Raw genomic sequence first — 20,357 nt, 5'->3', positions numbered from 1 at the left:
ACTGACCGAGTCAAGCACGTGCGTCTCCAAACTCTGCGTGGCAAGTTGGAGAGCATGAAAATGAAGGAATTAGAAAATGTATTTGACTACATTACGCGCGTACATACCGTGACAAATCAACTAAATCGAAACGGAGAAATGTTACCCGAGACGCGGGTTGTGGAGAAGATCTTGAGGTCGTTAACCGACAACTTCAAAAATGTTGTATGTGTGATAGAAGAGTCAAAAGACCTAGCGAAGTTCACAGTTGATGAGCTCACCGGTTTTGTCGAGGCACACGAGCAACGTAAGAAAAAGAAGGAGGAGACACTCGATCAAGCGCTTCAGACTAAGGCATTAATAAAGGATGAAAAGGTACTCTACTCTCAAAATATTCAAGGTAGAGGTCGTGGAAGTCGCGGGAATGGTCGAGGTGGTCAAGGCAACTGATAAGATAAGGAATCACTACAAGGGGGGTAAGATTCGGATTACCTTGTTGATCGAATATCTGAAGACAAGAACATTATTTGAGATTCAAATCACTCCACAAGCAAGATCGATCATGTCTAGCTTGAATGATTCTTGTTGATCAAATATCTCAAGACAACAACACTTGCTTGAGATTCGAATCACTCCACAAGCAAGATTGATCATGTCGAGCTTGAATGATTCTACATGCAACCTAAACTACATAGAATTGCAAAGAAACTTAGCCATTGACTAAAAGAAAAGCACAAATGCTTCTTTTAATATATTTTCGAAGTCTGCTTACAAATACAACATATAAGGCTTTATATAACCTCAAAAATGAAACTATTAAGGGTATTCCAAGAGTCGTAACATTCATACTTTATGGCCATAATTAACCATTATGTAAATGTAACCGAAATTAAATAACAAGTCTTAAAATACAATAACTCTAAATTACTCTAAATTGTAACCCACCCAAAATTTACAACAATCAAACTTCATTATTCTTCAATGTAGCATGAATTTAAACATCTTTTGATAATTTTGACAACCTTCTCTTCACATCTTCATTGAAGTATATTGTATGATTGATGTCTCTTGGTTCATATCAGCAACAAAAGTGAAAAAATTTATAAGGAGAAGAGACTATCGAGCCAAGCAAATTGGCGTGGAAGAGGATGCAATCAAGGATGCGGTCAAGGATATAATTCCAACATCCAATGTTACAAATGTAAAAAATATGGCCACTATGCAAATAATTGTAACTCCGACAGATGTTACAATTGTGGCAGAATGGGTCATTATGCAAGAGATTGTCGAGTCGAGGAAAAGGTGGAAGAAACAACCAACCTAGCCTTGGAAGACACAACAAATGAAGGTCTTCTTTTGATGGCTCAAGATGAAGAGAACATCAACAACGACACTTTGTGGTACCTCAACTCAGGGGCAAGCAACCATATGTGCGATCACGAGTACCTATTCAAAGAGATGCAAAAGATTGAAGATGGTCACGTGTCATTTGGAGATGCGTCAAAGGTGGAGGTCAAAGGCCGAGGTATGCATTTATTGCAAAAGGATGGTGTAATGGGGTCAATCCAAGATGTTTATTACGTACCAGATCTCAAGACCAACACATTGAGTATGGGGTAACTCACAGAGAAAAGTTACTCGATATTCTTAAAGGACCACTTGCAATACCTGAACGATAAGCAAGGGTGTTTGGTTGCTCAAGTCGAGATAGGAAGAAATCGGATGTACAAATTGAACTTAAGAAGCATACGAGAAAGTGTTTGCGAGTCAATGTAGAAGACAAGGCATCACTGTGGCATCTCCGTTTTGGTCACCTACATCATGGCGGCCTAAAGAAGTTAGTGAAGAAGAATATGGTACATGGGCTACCAAACATAGACTTTGAAAGAAAATTTTGTGAAGAATGCGTGCTCAGCAAGCATGCGAGAACCTCAATTCAAAAGAAGGCTGAATTTTGGGCTAAACAACCTCTCGAGTTGATCCATACATATATATGTGGACCAATTACCCCCGAGTCCTTCAGCGGAAAGAGGTATTTCATTTCCTTTATCGATGATTACTCACGGAAACCTTGGGCTTACTTTCTAAAAGGAAAATTCGAGGCATTCAAGGTGTTCAAAAAGTTCAAAGTAATGGTGGAGAAGGAAACTGGTAGACACATCAAAGCTGTACGATCCGATAGAGGTGGCGAGTATACTTCGACGGCTTTCATGGAGTACTGCGAGGAGCAAGGCATAAGGCGATTTCTATCCGCACCGTACACCCCTCAACAAAATGGTGTGGCCGAGAGAAAGAACCGGACCATTCTTGACATGGTTCGCTAATGCTCAAGAGCAAAAGGATGCTGAAGGAATTTTGAGCAGAAGCCGTGCAATGCATCATCTACGTTCAGAATCGATGTCCACATGCGAAGTTAGATGATCAAACACCACAAGAGGCTTGGAGTGGACAAAAGCCTACAATCTCTCATCTCAAAGTGTTCGGTAGTGTGACTTATACTCACGTACCGGATCAACGAAGAACGAAACTCGAAGATAAAAGAAAAAGGTATATCTTTATTGGATATGATGAGAAGACAAAAGGATACAAATTACTTGACCCGATTAGCAAGATGGTGATCGTGAGTCGCCATGTGCGAGTAAATGAAGCAAGCGAATGGGACTAGAACAATTCGATGGAAGTCAATATCGAAGTTGGAGAATCATCAGTCGCTGCACCAACAGACTCAGAAATTTTCGATGATGAAGATGAACCACGACAACCCAAAATGCAAAATTTGTGAGATTTGTATGACTCAACAAATGAGGTACACCTTGTATGTTTTCTGGCAGATGCTGAAAATATGAGCTTGAAGAGGCGGTGCGAGACACGAAGTGGCAAACTACCATGGATGAGGAGATTAAAGCGATTCATCGCAACAACACATGGAAAGTGACAGAATTACTGGAAGGAAGTCAGCCCATAGGTGTGAAGTGGGTATTCAAGAAAAAGATGAATGCTCAAGGCAAGATTGAGCGGTACAAGGCGCAACTTGTTGCGAAGGGATACAAGCAAAAGGCAGGAATCGACTATGACAAAGTGTTTGCTCCCGTTGCTAGAATGGAGACAATCCGATTGCTCATTTCCCAAGCAGCTCAATTCAAATGGCCGATTTTTTGAATGGATGTCAAGCCAGCATTCTTGAATGGTGTGCTTGAAGAAGAAGTATACCTCGAACAACCTCCCGGGTACATGAAAATTGGAGAAGAGAAGAACGTACTAAAATTGAAGAAGGCGCTTTACAGGTTGAAACAAGCACCACGAGCATGGAATACTCGCATCGATACATACTTCAAGGAGAACAGGTACAAGCAATGTCCCCACGAACATTCACTTTACACAAAAAAGAGTGGAAGTAATGTGATACTTGTTGCTCTTTATGTCGATGATCTCATCTTCTCAAGCAACAATGATGAAATGATAGAAGAGTTCAAAAACACAATGACATGAGAATTTGAGATGACAGACTTGGGCTTGTTGAAGTTTTTCCTCGGTTTGGAGGTTAAACAAGGAGAGACAGACATTTTTATATCACACGAGAAATATGCAAAGGAGATTTTGAAGAAGTACAAGATGAAAAATTGCAACCCGGTATCAACACCAACGGAACCAGGTGCAAAACTCTCAAAGTACGATGAAGGAGAACAAGTAGATGCTATAGGTACCGGAGCCTGGTGGGAAGCCTTCGCTATCTTACATGCACAAGGCCAGATCTTTCATTAAGTGTCGGCATAATAAGTCGGTTCATGGAGGAGCCAATCTATTCACATTGGAAGGCGTTGAATCGAGTCCTACGATACATCCAAGGAACGGTGTCACTTGGGCTATTCTACTCAAAACAGAAGATTACAAATTAGTCGGTTACTCTGACAATGATTGGTGCGGAGACATAGACGATCGAAAAAGTACATCGGGTTATGTATTCTTCATGGGCAACACAGCATTTATTTGGCTTTCAAAGAAACAACCGATCGTGACACTCTCGGCGTGTGAGGCTGAGTATGTGGGAGCATCTTGGTGTGTGTGTCACGCAGTATGGCTTAGAAATTTGTTGAGTAAGATGAAGCTAAAGCAACGAGGTGCAACCGTAATACAAGTTGACAACAAATCAGTAATTGAGTTGGCCAAGAACCGAGTGAACTATGAAAGAAGCAAACACATTGACGTTCGATGTTATCTGAGATCAAGTGAAGGAAGTAAACGTGGAATTTCTGCCTGTGGCAAGTCAGGATCAAGTTGCAGACATCTTTAAGAAACCGCTACCGAAAGTACTTTTCGACAAATACAAGAAGATGATTGACATGACAGATAGCAGGAGCATTTACGTTTAAGGAGGAGTTTTGTTGGAATAAACTTAAATGGCGAAAACTAGTTTTAATTTTGTTAATTTGAATAAGTTTTTAAAATTGAGTCGTAAAAGTAAAAAGAAAAAAAGTGAAAGGCAATAATTATTTTAGGAAAGTGTGCGTTTATGGATCCTTTATAAAACCTATAGATTAATTTGTTTTAAAAAGCATAGCAAAACAACACATAGCAAAAGTGTAGAGAAGAAAAGTAGAGACCAATAGAAAAAGGTTTTTCAGAATTCTTTGTCTCCTTGTCTCTCCCCTCTCGATATCTCCTTCACAGTTTTGTGAGTGTTATTTTAACAAATTAGTATCAGAGCGAGCATTTATTTCAACAGAGCTCAGATCAAGGAAATTAGATTATTGTATGTGAGATCTCACATCGGTTGGGGACGAGGACGAAACATTCTTTATAAGGGTGGAAACCTCTCCCGAGCAAGATACGTTTTAAAAACTTTGAGAGAAAGTTCAAAAGGGAAAGCATAAAGATGACAATATTTGTTAGCGGTGGCCTTAGACTATTACAAATGGTATCAGAGGAAGACATCAGTCGGTGTGTCAACGAGGATGCTAGGTCCCAAAGGGGGGATGAACACCGTGGTGGTGTCCCAGTGAGGATGCTGGGCCCCGAAGGGGAGTGGATTGTGAGATCCCCACATCGATTGAAGAGAGGAACGAGTGTCACCGAGGACGCTGAGCCTCGAAGGGGGGTGGATTGTGAGATGCCATGTCGGTTGGGGAGGAGAACGAAACAATTTTTATAAGGGTGTGAAAACTTTTCACTAACAGACACATTTTAAAAACCTTGAAGGGAAACCCGAAAGGAAAAACCTAAAGAAAATAATATCTGCTAGCAGTTGGCTTAGGCTGTTACAAATGGTATCAAAGTCAAGCATCGGATGATGTGCCAGCTAGCAAAGATGCTGAGCCCCAAAGGGGGTGGATTGGGGATCCCACATCGATTGAAGAAGAGAACGAGTGTCATCGAGGACATTGGGCCCCAAAAGGAGTGGATTGGGGGTCCCACATCGATTGGAGAAGGAAACGAGTGTCAGTGAAGACGTTGGGTCCCGAAGGGAGTTGGATTGTGAGATCCCACATTGGTTGGAGGGGAGAACGAAATATTTTTTATAAGAGTGTGGAAACCTCTCTCTCTATCCGAAGTATTTTAAAAATCTTGAGGAGAAGCCTGAAACGAAAAGCCTAAAGAAGACAATATCTGCTAGCCGTTGGCCGGGGCCAAAAACAAAACCCAATGTGTTCAGCCCATGATTTGTAGCCATGCGTTTGATATAAACCATCTCAGTACTAATAGCCACCAAATAAGCAAACGCCCATGAACAAGCAGTCAAAGTAAATGCAGAATCTGTAGCCACATACCCAACTGCTCCACCCATAATTATCAGCAATGACACAAATGTGAGCTTAGATGGACATGGCTAGTTTCCAAGGCCAGGATAGTTAAATTTGGTAATGGCAAACTTGTTTATCACAAGCAAGCAAGCTAGAACAAAGAGCATAACCAATCACAAGACCACTAGTTGTGAAGCATTGCTTCGAATACAATCGAATGAAACACATTTTTGTAATCTATAGTCTACAAAAAAATCAAAACCCAAATCCGCTAACGCAAAACGTACATACGAAACAAGACGAGTGAGAGGAGTGTTGAAGAATTCATATAACCGATCAATTTAAGCTTTTGGGTATATTGATGATTTAATATGGTATCATAGCTTACAAAGCCCAAACGGGTATTCAGTCGAACAATTGAGATTAGACTCGAGAATCGTGAACTCAAAGAGACATCTCGTATTTCCCTAAAAGGAAAAAAAACGAAGCAACCATTTAAAATCTCATTCCCACTAGTGATCATGTCGGTGTATATTCTAAGACTCGGTAGCTTGAGCTCATGCAGCTGGAGCATAGTCGTATCCTCCATCGTCGTCGTCGTCGTCTCCTTCTCGTCCTAAGATAGATGTTGACGTAACAAAGTGTCTATGTTCGACATCTCCGTGTGCGAGATTCTTCATCATTGAATCAATGGGCTTAGCAACAACAACCATGTTTGTGAGATCGAGGGAAAGTGATAGCTCGAGATAACGAGAGAAAGTGGTTTAAATAGAGGGAAAGTGATAGCTCGAGAGAACGAGAGAAAGCGGTTTAAATAGAGGGAAGAGTTGAAGGTAAGCTTACGAGGGCACAAGGAATACACGAGGAAGATTGTGGCAAAGTGCAATAAAGAGTATCCAACACAAAGTGTCATGAGGATATGGCACTTTTTCCATACACAACTCAGCAAACATGGTGTGCTCAACACATTGCCAACGTTAGCTCACCAAGTAGGCTAAAAAAGAGATTTTTAGCATCTTTTTAGGGACCTACCCAAAAGAAGAGTGCACAATTAATGAACAGAAGGAGTTGGTTGGATGCCTTTTGCCAAAAAATATATATGGTTTTCATGTTGATAGTTGAGTGTATAAGAAGAGACAAAGATTCTTGTTATCCCTTTAGTTATGTTTTAAAGAACATATCTTCTTTGCTTAGGAGTTATGTACGATGTAATATGTATTATACTACATGCACGAAGACACCAAAAAAAACCACACATCTAAATTTTTAATTTCATCAAGATCTCATTTTGGTTGGAGAGAGGAACCAAACATTTCTGATAAAAGTGTGGAAATCTGATAAAAGTGGAAATCTCTCCCTAGTAGACAAGTTTTAAAACCGTGTGGCTGATGACAATACAGTGGTGGGTTTGGACTAATACGAATGATATCAGAGTTAGACATCGGGCAGTGTGCCGACGAGGATGTTGGGCCCTCAAGAGAGGTGGATTGTGAGATCCACATCGGTTGGAGAGAGGAATGAAACATTCCTTATAAAGGTATGGAACTCCCTCCTAGTAGACCCGTTTTAAAATTGTGAGGCTGACGACGATATACAACGGGCCAAAATGGACAATATCTATTAGTGGTGGGCTTGAACTGATACACAATTTGACGGTGATAAGTAACGGGTCAAAACTAACAATATCTACTAGTGATGGGCTTAGACTGTTACACAATGTGTTAAAGGTTGTCTTCAGCTCTCTGTTCTTTGTTAAGTGTTGCCGTAGTCATTTTACCTTGTTAAGAATTGCAATCATCCTAAGCTTTTAACTTGATCGAACATGTTTGGTTAAATGTTGCATTTCTATTCTTTGTTAAATGTTGTTGTTAATCGTTGTACTTTTTTGTTTTCTAGATCTATCAATAATAAGTTCGATCTTTCTTATTAACGTGTGAGTCATACACGTGATGCTCAATTACACAATAATTTAATTCCAACGAACTCGACGAGATTGATTCCAACACTTAACAATATACATTGGACTAATTGTCATACTTAATTTTTTAGCATGTTGCTATGCTATTATATTCTTCTTTAACCGTGAACCGTCATGATGAGTCGCTCTCATAGTAGTTTAGTGACTTGCAATATGAATGATACTGATTATGTTACTGTGTCGAGACATTTAAAGATTTGCTAGCTTATTGTTAAAGACCAAAGAAAATGAGAAATGTATTCGTTGTCGTTAGAACATAGGTAAGGCACATAGTCACATCTAAATACCAACTTTAAAAGCTCATCATAAAGTATGGGACAAATAGACTCTTAAGAATATGAAAAGGCAAATGTAAGATATCGAGAAAAAAAAGTTACGCATAAGTTCATAACATCTCTATATTGATCATGTCAATATTCATCAACTCAAAAGCTAGGGTTCATGCAGCAGGAGCGTAGTCGTAATCTCCATTGTCGTCATCATCATCGTCATCTCCTTCCCATCCTACTACAAGTGCTAGAGTAGTGAAAGGTCTATACTCGACATCTCCATGGGTATCATTGTTAATCGTTGAAGCTATCAACTTGGAAATGGGAACCATGTTAAGAATAGAGAGGGAATCGATCTAGAGAAAGATGTTCGAGGGTTTGGATTGAGCTACGAATCGAAACTTAAACGGGTTTAAATAGAGGGAAAAGGGAATGGTAAGCTTTTGGAACATAGGGAATACACATGGAAGATTGTGGATAATGAGCAACCAAAAGTGTCCAACACAAACTCTCACATGTATGTAGCACTTTTCACATAGACAAGACATCAAACATGTGTGTTTAACACATTGCCAACGTTTGTTCACCAAGTGAGCTAAAAAAGAGCAAGAGATTCTTAGTCTTTTTCAAGAGACCTACATGAGGAAGTTGTTCCATTACTATTTCGATCCTTAGCTTCCCAATAGTCAATATTAAATTATAAGTAAAGAGATACGGTAACCACTTTTAGATATACGATTATCTCTATTAAATATAATAACGAAAAAAATGTGAGATACTTCTCGAGATATTAACCGTTGAGAATGCAACTAAACCAAAGTTTCACATTGACCAGATATCAGAAAGATCATGGTTACAGTTACCATTACGATTACGGTGTATAAGTGATGATAACTATTTTTATTGTTATGGTTACTCGTTCATCACAGCCTTGTGGTGACTTAAAATTATCAACTTTAATACGATTTCAAAACATTACTTTTCAAAACGCAACCTCAAATCAAAGAGAGAATTATATTAATTAACTAAGAATTAGAAGTTTAATTTCGTGCTGAATTATAAACGTTACGCTATTTTCAAGTGGTGGATAGAAAATATAAAATTTAGATAATGCAAAAATTTGATGTAATTCCCATGCCTAAGATTTTGACTACAATTTGGAATTTATATTCGACACTTAATAACCCGAACATTTGACTACGATTTGAAATTTATATTTGACACTTAATAACTCTGACATACCCTTTTTTTTCTACAACATGATCATGTTATTTAATTGTCTTGAGCTGCATTTAAGAGTAAAAAGTATCACTCACAGATCAACATGGATTGTGTTGGAAATCGACCCTCACAGATCAACATGGATTCTTTTATTAAGTGTTGAAAATCGAGTTGTAACCGTTCGTTTTAGAGTAGAACTTCTCCAAGTACGATGACACTCAAAGACAAATCAAGGCAAAAGTAGGTGACACTCGATGAAAGAAGGGTAAACTAAAAGAAGGGTAAACTAATGAACCAATATCACATCTAAGTAGGAACGATCTTCAAAATATGATGGTTAAGAATTGGTTAAAATAGTCGATAGCTATTACTTATATCAACAAGATTCATCTTTCTTTTTCTTTTCGGTGACTCAATTACAAAAATTTCATAGCTCAAATGCTTAGTTCGAAGAATATTAGTCTCTCTTCTTCTTTTATAGCCTATTTAGTCTCTGTTATTAAGAATAAATCACAACTCATTATGGCAAAAAATGAAAGAAGAACTTATTTGTATTGAGCGGATCGACTAAACCAATCAATTTTGGATAAATATGTTAATATAAACGAGTCCCAAAATGACCAAATAAGAAGAGATATACCCAATTGATGGTTGAAGTGGTGAACGAATATGTTCACCTCAAAATACCTTTGAAACCTTACTAAAAAGCACTTGACAAGGAAGAGACTCTTGAGAATATGAAAGGGCAAATTACACATATTGGATGGTATGCGTCAAACGACACGTACACGTATACAACGAAGAAATCATTTAAAATCTCAATGCCTAATGATTGTGTCAACGTCTATTCTTAAGCTCGACAACTACAGACTCATGCTGCTGGAGCATAGTCGTAGCTTCCATCATCGTCGTCGTCATCTCCTTCTTGTCCTAAGACAAACGTTGGAGAAAAAAATTGTCTATGTTCGACATCTCCATACACACGATTCTTCATCGTTGAATCAATGGACTTAGAAACGAGAGCCATGTTGAGAGAGAGGATAAGTGATAGCAATTTGGATTGAGTTATTGATAAAGAATGAGAGAAGGGGGTTTAAATAGAGGGAAAAGTTAAATGGTAGGGCTTGTGAAGGCACAAGGAATACACGAGGAGGATTGTGGGCAAAGTGCAACAAAGAGTATCCAACACGAAGTGTCATGGGGACATGGCACTTTTTCCATACACAACTCATCAAACATGGTGTGCGTGACACATTGCCAACGTTAGCTCACCAAGTAGGCTAAAAAAGAGATTTTTAGCATCTTTTTAGGGACCTACCAAAGGAAGAGGGCATAGTTAAAGATCGTAAGAGGGCACAGTTAAAGATCGAAAGGGGTTGGTTGGATGCCTTTTGCCAAAAGCACACCAACAGGAAAAGTTTAGAGAGGACAATATCTGCTAACGGTGGGTTTAGGCTATTACAAATGATATCAGAACTAGACACCGAGCGATGTGTCAGCGAGGAGGCTGAGCCCTGAAGGTGGGTGGACATGAGACGATGTGCCAACAAGGACGCTGGGCTCCAAACGGGTGGATTGGGGGGTCCCACATCGATTGAAGAAACGAACGAGTGCCAGCGAGGACGTTGGGCCTTGAAGGGGGGTGGATTTGGGGTCCCACATCGGTTGGGGAAGAGACCGAAACACCCATTATAAGGGTGTGGAAACCTCTCCCTAACAGACAAATTTTAAAAACCTTGAGAGGAAGCCCGAAGATGACAATATCGGCTAACAGTGGGTTTGGGCTGTTACAAATGACTCGCAGACATTATCCGCTTTAACAGTTACGTATCGTCGTCAGCCTCATAGTTTTAAAACGCGTCTACTAGGAAGATGTTTCCACACCCTTATAAGGAATGTTTCGTTCTCTTCTCCAACCGATGTGGGATCTCACAATCCACCCCCTTAGGGGCCTAACATCCTCGTTAGCGCACCGCTTGATACCGAGCTCTAATACCATCTGTAACAACCCAAGCCCACCACTAGCAAATATTATCCGCTTTAGCCCGTTACATATCGCCTTCAGCTTCACGATTTTCAAACGCGTCTACTAGAGAGAGATTTCCACACCCTCATAGGAATGTTTCGTTCTCCTCTCCAATCGATGTGGGATATGTTCGAACATATCTTGTTTGCACGGGAGTTATGCACGATGTAATATGTAATATACTATATCCATGAAGACAGGTAATACAAAAATGAAGAAAAAGGAAAGCATTAATTGATTTGAACAATAATGAAGTGTAGCAAGTAATACACAAAATTTTCAAAGGCAGAGTGCTCAGAGACTGAGTAAACAAAGAGCATCCATCAATAATGTACTGTATTTATTACCATTGGAGTAAGCTATGATACTAAAGAATTATGGGTATCCAAGGATCACTTGCTCTCGGCGTCGTAGATATCAGTTCTGAACATCCAAACGTCAAGGAACTCGTATATTATACATAAAATGAATGACAATGCAAATGGAATAGCTTTTATTTTATAAGCGTTTGAATTCTAAACCAAATTTCAAAACTACCATCGTATGTCTTTCCGAGAAGTTTCACGACAAGCAAAGACCAACGCTCGAGTATTTACAAGCGTTTCCACGCAACTCGTTGCTTAATGAGATTGTAAGAGCCAAATGCACAAGGCTCCAAATAATCCTTTTCCCGAGCTTAAGTTCGGGATGACGTTTGGCTATAAAACATAACTAAATGTCTTTGGTAGAGAGAAGTGTTCTGACTTGCACACGGGATGTAACTATTCGACAATAAGCAATAACCATGGAGCTTCTCTTAAAACACCTATGGATACGTCTCGGGAGATATCGCTTAAGTCTCGAGACACTAGACAATCATGCCTAAAAGTAACCACATTCTCCACGATTGACCTACATGTTCATCCAATGGTAATATGCATTGATGGCTTTCCCAACAGCCTATGCACTCACAAACTCAAAGATTGGTGAGAAAGAACATGCTACAATGGCTGGGACAAAGGGTCGTGACCTGCGAGGTGAGCTAACTCCAAAAACCCGTCCCTAATGCTACAATGGCGGGTACAAAGGGTCTTGACTCTGTGAGGGTGAGCTAACTCCAAAAACCCGTCCCTAATGCTACAATGGCTGGTACAAAGGGTCGTGACTCTGCAAGGATGAGCTAACTCCAAAACCCATCCATAATGCTACAATGGATGAGACAAAGGGTCGTGACCCTGCAAGGGTGAGCTAACTCCAAAACCCATCCATAATGCTACAATGGTTGGGATAAAGGGTAATGACCTTGCAAGGGTGAGCTAACTCCAAAAACCCGTCCCTAATGCTACAATGGCTGGTACAAAGGGTTGTGACTCTGCAAGGGTGAGCTAACACCAAAAACCCGTCCCTAATGCTACAATGGCTGGTACAAAGGGTCGTGACTCTGCGAGGGTGAGCTAACTCCAAAAACCCGTCCCTAATGCTACAATGGCTGGTACAAAGGGTCATGACTCTGCAAGGGTGAGCTAACTCCAAAAAACCATCCCTAATGCTATAATGGCTGGGACAAAGGGTCGTAACCCTGCAAGGGTGAGCTAACTCCAAAACCCATCCATAATGCTACAATGGATAGACAAAGGGTTGTGACCCTTCAAGGGTGAGCTAACTCCAAAACCCATCCATAATGCTACAATGGATAGACAAAGGGTCGTGACCCTTCAAGGGTAAGCTAACTCCAAAACCCATCCATAATGCTACAATGGCGGGGACAAAGGGTCATGACCTTGCACAGGTTAGCTAACTCCAAAAACCCATCCCTAATGCTACAATGGTTGGTACAAAGGGTTGTGACCATGCAAGGGTGAGCTAACTCCAAAAACCTGTCCCCGGTGAGCTAACTCCAAAAACCTGTCCCTAATGCTACAATGGCTGGGATAAAGGGTCGTGACCCTGAAAGAGTGAGCTAACTCCAAAAACCCATCCTTAATGCTACAATGGCTGTGACAAAGGGTCATGACCCTACGAGGGTGAGCTAACTCCAAAACCCATCCCTATTGCTATAATGGCTGGGACAAAGGGTCATGACCCTACGAGGGTGAGCTAACTCCAAAAACTCATCCCTAATGCTACAAGGGCTGGTACAAAGGGTCGTGACCCTGTGAGGGTGAGCTAACTCCAAAAACCCATCCCTAATGCTACAATGGCTAGGACAAAAGGTCGTGAACCTACGAGGGTGAGATAACCCCAAAACCCCATCCCTAGTCCGGATTGTAGGTTGCAACTAGCTTGCATGAAGCCAAAATCACTAGTAATCGCACAGATCAATCGAAATCAACAAATCCGTAATACTACTCCATTTCATTTCAAACTCTAAGCTAAATGATGATGAGACACAATTCTCAGATCAACAACAACCAAACGGACAAACATTGAAATCACAAGATTCAAGAATTCGCAATGCAATATGATATGAACAATGATCAAAGAAAATGCAAGAGATAAAAGGATACACCAGGTAAAAGCCATGGGCAAAAGCACCAGCTAAAACCGCCGTGAAAAGCCGATCCCTCACAACAGGATTCTTCCGCAGCGCAATTCTAACTGAAAAACATAATTTAAACTCAAATTCGAACAAACCCAGATTGAAAATCATCCAAAATGATCGAAAAAAAGAGAAACCCAGAAAATTAAAACTTACTGAGAGGAAGAACAGGGGCATAAATGAGAGGAACCAAGAACTTGAATGGGGCTGATTTCTTCTTAGGAAACGCCTCCCTTTTTCAACAATAAGCGATGTTAATGCGAATGAACATGAATCGAACATCTATGAGAAAACAGAGAAGGAATTTGCAAAAACTGACCGAGAAGTGGGATCGTAGGGGGAGGCCATGGCGGAGGTGCGGCGGCGGGCGGCGGCGGCTATTGGAAAATCAACTTCAGCCCACAGGAATGGAACTACAAAATCTAGGATTACAGCTGATCAGATCTGCTTATTTGTTAAGCGCTACACCAAAAATTGGTCCATTGGTCCAAAATTATGAAGTGATCCAAACCAAGAAGCAGCACTTTGGGCTGGGCCGTGAAGAAATGTTAAAATTTTTAAGTAATATGATTTGCAAAACCATACATTAATGGAAAAATATTAAATTATGAATTGATCGATGTCAATATTAACGTCGATAGATATTTCTATAAAATTATAAATATAAGAAATTCAAACAAATACAAAAGTCAAAGGTTTTATTACTGAGAAAGTCAAAGAATTTAAAAGTGACTTCTAATGTTTATCCTTATTGTCTTCTTTGGGCCCAACGTCCTCGCGTCACACTCGTTTCTTTCTCCAATTGATGTGGGACCCCTGCCAAATCCACCTTCTTTTGGGCCCAACGTCCTTATTGGCACACCGACTCGTGTCTACCCCTTTGAGAAACAGCCTTTTCGCTGGCACATTGTCCGATGTCTGACTCTTATATCATTTGTAACGGCCCAAGTCTACCGCTTACATATCTTGTCGAGCTTTCCCTTTCAAGCATCCCATGAAGGCTTTAAAACGTATCTACTAGAGAAAGGTTTTCGTTCTCCTCCTCAACCAGTGTGGGATATCACAATTTTCAACAGAAAGAGTGTCGGATTAGTTCAAGCCATTGTAAGGAAACAATTGGTACAAATCCAATTATCTCTCGATATGTTATTCAAAAAATTCGATTTGAGATTCTCATTGCCAGTGGATTTGAATTCAGAGGTGGGAAGCCTGACATAGATATTGATATGAATAAAGGAACTCAAATCATCGATAGCTAAGAATTTCAGTCAGAATAAGTCAAATACGAATTCTGCTTGGAGAAGGCTTGGATCAGCTTCACCTCTAATTCCATCAAGAATTCACCTCTAAGTTTTCAAATTCTTATATATTTAGTCTCAAAACTTTAAAAACTATTGAATATATACGTTCTTAAATTTTCTGTCTAATAGAGCCATGACATGTTCAACTTTTGTTAAAAAAAGAAAGCTTAGAGTTCTATTACAGACTAAACTCGTACAAGATTTTCAACAACTTATTAGATACTTTTAACGATATCGAAGAAAAAACATGTAAAGCGATGTATGAGAAGAAGGTGGCTCAGAGGTTTGGCAGTGAAGTTCCTGAATCTGCCATTAATGGGGGACAGAGAGAGTTAAAAATGGAGAGAAAGAAAGGCAACTACTAGGAGTACAAAACATTTAAGAACAAGAAACACGACATAACCAAAAACCTAGCCAGCTCGTGCCAATCATGTGAAACCCACATGGTTTTGAATAACATGATCATCAATGAACAAGTACAAATATCACACATTCCCACTTGTTTTTGGGTCTCTCACTTACCCTCCAAATCACCCAACAATGCCTCCCCCTACCCTTATTATCTCATCTTCTTCACCCCTTCACAAGGCCCACCTTTCTCTTTCTTTTTATTATTGTAGGACTTGTCCTTGTCCTTGTCGGTGTCGGCTTCAACCCCATCTCCCAAACCTTCTACCTCTTTCGTTTTCCCCACTAAATCATCACACATCTTTGGTTGTGTTTAACCTTCTACCTCTTCTTATTCAATTCCTTTTCTTTGAAAAGCTCGTAATTAGTCTTTCAACTTCGAAGATTGTGTCAAATAGTCGACTTTCGTAATTTAAATGGTGAGATCCCACATCGTTTTAGAAGGAGAACGAGACATTTTTTATAAGGATGTGGAAACCTCTCTCTAACATACGCATTTTAAAAACTTTGAGGGGAACTTCGAAAGAGAAAGCCCAAAAAACCCAGGTCCCACATCGATTGGAGAAGGGAACGAGTGCCACTGAGGATGATGGACCCTGAATGGAGGTGGATTGTGAGATCCCACATCAGTTACGGAGGAAACCGAAACATTCTTTATAAGAGCATAGAAACCTCTTACTAGCAATTGCATTTTAAAAACTTTGAAGGGAAGCTGGAAAGGGAAAGCCCTGCTTAATACCAACATAGTAAGTTGATTCTGTTAGTTAAAGGATAGAAGATAGTCTCGTGTGGGATCTAAATAGGTTTAGGCCATTAGGGTAGCATAAACGTTTAGCGGAGGGAACTAAGAACAATGATGTATTAGATACAAAATTTAAACTAATGGATTCACCGACAAAGATCATTTATTAGAATTACGAGATTGTAGGGCTACGAGAATTGGTAGATTTAGGTGTTTGCTAGCAAATGGTGTATTGAATGTTATTAAGGTACGAAGACTTAACCGACATAAGTGCAACATTACGTTAAGAGACCTAACGAGAACAGAATCGTCACAATTGTGAAACTCTATGGACAACCTTCCCTTTCATTTGTAGGGTACCCCATTGGAGTCATAAAAGAAATAATTTCCAAATTAGAATTAACCTCAAATATATGAATTAGGGGATGTTGAACTTTACCATCAAGTTTACATTATGTGGGGCGGATCCAAAAAGGACAGTGTCCAAAAACCCTAGAAGGTGGAGGATTCAGCTTCATTACCCTATCAAATTAAATGGTCCGAAAGTGAAAGAGAGAGTAGATGAAATTGAAGGTTTTTAAGGGCAAAATGAGTGGTTTTCAGTGTCGGTTGGCAGTGGCAGTGGCAGCTGAGTCTCATTTTTTGGGCAATGCCTAAAAATTGATATCACAAAGTGTGTCTTTCAAAGGGTCTCCTTCTATATGTGTTTTGATATCATGGCTTTCTCTGATGCTTTGTTTAATTATCATGAATGGGCCTTGTTTTGCTTTCAATTTGGTAGCTACCTGCTGCTTGTTGGTATAAGCAAATGAAGTGTAACCGTCCAAACTCACCTTTATTATCTTCTTTGGGTTTTTACTTTTTGAGTTTCCCTCAAGGTTTTTAAACTGCATCGGTTAAAGAGAGGTTTCCACACTCTTGTAAAAAAATGTTTCGTTCCCTCCCCAACCAATATGAGATCTCACAGTTCACTCTCTTTCAGGGTCCAACATCCTCGTTGACACTCGTTCTTCTCTTCAATCGATGTGGGATCTCACAATCTACCCCCTTCGGGGTCCAATGTCCTTGCTGACACTCACTCCTCTAATCAATGTGGGATCTCATTATCCACCCCCTTTGGGGTCCAACGTCCTCGTTGACACTCGTTCTTCTCTCCAATTGATGTGGGATCTCACAATCCACCCTCTTTGGGTCCAACGTTCTCGTTGACACTTGTTTTTCTCTCCAATTGATGTGGAATCTCACAATCCACCCCCTTCGAGGTCCAACGTCCTCACTGACACTCATTCTTCACTCTAATCAATGTGGGATCTCACAATCAATCCCCTTCGGGGTCCAACGTCCTCGCTGACACTCGTTTTTCTCTCCAATCGATATGGAATCTCACAATCCACCCCCTTTGGGATCCAATGTCTTCGCTAACACTCGTTCCTCTCTCCAATCGATGTTGGATCTCACAATCCACCCCTTTTCGGGACCCAACATCTTCGCTGACACACCGTCTGGTGTATTGTGAGATCCCACATCGATTGGAGAGGGGAACAAAACATTTTTTTATAAGGATGTGGAAGCCTCATAATCCACTCCCTCAGGAACCCAACGTCTTTGCTGACACTCGTTCCTCTCTCGAATCGATGTGGGATCTCACAATCCACCTCCCTTCGGGTCCAATGGCTTCGCTGACACACCACCTAGTGTATTGTGAGATCTCACATCGATTGAAGAGAGGAACAAAACATTTTTTATAAGGGTGTGGAAGCCTCATAATCCACCCCCTTCGGAACCCAATGTCCTCGTTGACACTCATTCTTCTCTCCAGTCGATGTGAGGTCTCACAATTCACCCCCTTCGGGGTCTAATGTCTTCGCTGACACACCACCCAGTGTATTGTGAGATCCCACATCAATTAGAAAAAGAAACAAATCATTCCTTATAAAGGTGTAGAACCCTCTCCGTACTAGACACTTTTAAAAATTTTAAGTGAAAGCCCGTAAAGCCCAAAAAGAACCATATCTACTAGAAGTGAGCTTGTACCGGACTATTACATGAATCCAAAAAAAAAAAAAAAAAAAAAAAAAAAAAAAAAAAAAAAAAAAAAAAAAAAAAAAAAAAACCTAAATCTAGGGTAATTTCAATTCATTGACCAGATTTCTATTTGTTTTCAAGTTATTATGTGTGTCTTGTGGCTTTCTTTGATGAGTTTTCATAGCCCATATGCCTATGTCTTTGAAGACAACAGCTGCCAAGTTGAGCCCTTTGAGCATTCCAAAGCAAAACATAATGGGACTCGATCCAAGTGAGGATATTTCTCAAGTTTTTTACCAATGTTTTTATTCCCTTCAAGCTATCTACCCACACATACTCCAAATTTTTAAAAGAATGGTGGGGAATGGGGTACTAATTGTGAAGATTGGGACTCATCAAGGGAAACAGACCATCATGTTTATTTGCATACAAAAAAGAGATAATTTGAAAGAACAAGAACAAGAGAGAGAAAAAAGAGAGAGAAAAAAGGAGAGAGAAGTTAATGGTAGGGTAAGGAAACATGATGATGAGAGAAAAAACAATTGAATGAAGGTTGTAATATTTGTTGTAAACAGGAAGCAGGACATGTTCTGCAGAGATAGCATGTGCTAAAGGCATAAGCAAGAAGAAGCATAAATTAGAGGATATCAAGCACTTGTCACTCTCCATACCTTATTCAACTATTGTTAATGGTAACTCAAGGATAAAAAAAAACACACCCATCTTGCCCTTTATCTCTTTCATCATTTTGTATTCTTACTTCCATTTCCCCATTTTCAATTACAAAAAAAAACATACCCAACTCGGGACGTGACGAAATAGGGACCCACCTCGAACGACATCAGGGTGGGAAAGGAATGTCGTGCTAAATTTGAGTTGCGTTTTTAACCCCCTCTAGAAAACCTTTCCAAAATTGTGAGATGAACTTGGTGTCTGGTGTCTCGATCTAACACAATAGAGACAACATGCACTCCTTGCAGGCGAACTATCTTTTCTGACATATAATTGGAATAAAGACGAAGGAATAGACAGACAATATCTATTAGTGGTGGATTTGAGCCATTACATTAATTGATAGAATTATAAGTTTGCACATATGTAAAGTACCATTTTGTAAATGAAATTCGACATAGCGTGTAAATGGGTATACTTACAAAATTTTAGGGTTTTAACTGATTCAACCGTCAAAGTTTAGCGTTATAAATTGATTTTTTTTCTTTTCGATAAAAGGATGTTACTCTCCTATGTAGAGCCTCGAGATGTGACCAAATAGGGAACCCACCTCGAATAGCATAGGTGTGGGAAAGGAATGTTGTGCTAAATTTGAGCTACGTTCTTAACGCCCTCTGAGAACCCTTCCAAAATGGTGAGGTGAACCTAGTGTTCCGATCTAACACGATCGAGACCGGCATGCATTCCGTGCAGGAGAACTATCTCTCTAACATATAACTACAATAAAAACGAGGGAATAGACAGACAATATCTACTGGTGGTGGACTTGAACCGTTACCCTAATGGATAGAATTAAAGTTTTTTAACGAAATTCAACATAACGTGTAAATGGGTATACTTACAAAATTTTAGGGTTTTAACTGATACAACCGTCAAAGTTTCGGGCTATAATTGTCTAAATGTTACTCGCCCACTTGTAAACAAAGAATAACAAAGCCAAAAATAACATCCCAATAGAAAAAGAACATGAGTTTAGGTAACCAAATACACAAATGATTTGTCAATTTTGCTTATATTTGGTGAAGATTTCCCATAACTTTAGGTGGCTTCCTTTGCCAAAGATATTCATAGCTTGTAAGATTATGTCACCAAATGTTTCTTTTTTTTCCACTTAGAAAGAGAGAGAAAGAATGGGGAAAAGGGCAGATTTTCCTTTTTGTCTGCTTAGGACAAACATTAGAGAAGATAATGTTTGAAGGAAGCTGAGGTTTGTATGTCCCTCCAATGATTTGGTTGGTTTCTGCCATGGATCTTCTCTGTCTCTCTCTTTTCACAACCCTTCTGGATTCAGCCAAAAAAAACTCGACCAAATATTCATGTTTCTTTCCCATTCCCTTTTCATTTTTTTAATGTTCTAATGTCTGTCATGTTTTGCGACACATATTCTTGTCTCTCTTTTTGTTTATGTTTTTGGTTTTAA

At 39.7% G+C, this 20,357-nt stretch overlaps 1 protein-coding gene across 1 annotated transcript; it reads right to left on the bottom strand.

The window, feature by feature from the left end:
- Positions 1–11,423: 11,423 nt before the first annotated feature.
- LOC111798144 (SH3/FCH domain protein) lies at positions 11,424–14,205 on the bottom strand. The gene is made up of 4 exons (XM_023681131.2): positions 14,049–14,205; positions 13,886–13,962; positions 13,698–13,788; positions 11,424–11,634 (listed from the first exon to the last, which is right to left on the bottom strand). Exons 1-4 carry the CDS (start codon positions 14,075–14,077, stop codon positions 11,604–11,606), a joined length of 228 nt encoding a protein of 75 aa, XP_023536899.1. The 5' UTR covers positions 14,078–14,205; the 3' UTR covers positions 11,424–11,603.
- Between the last annotated feature and the right edge of the window lie 6,152 nt (positions 14,206–20,357).

The sequence above is a fragment of the Cucurbita pepo genome, chromosome 7, assembly GCF_057944985.1.
Source record: "Cucurbita pepo subsp. pepo isolate OVF chromosome 7, ASM5794498v1, whole genome shotgun sequence".
NCBI classification, from domain to species: Eukaryota; Viridiplantae; Streptophyta; class Magnoliopsida; order Cucurbitales; family Cucurbitaceae; genus Cucurbita; species Cucurbita pepo.
Note: the sequence above shows the minus strand (reverse complement) of the source record. Positions and strands in the feature narration are given on the sequence as shown.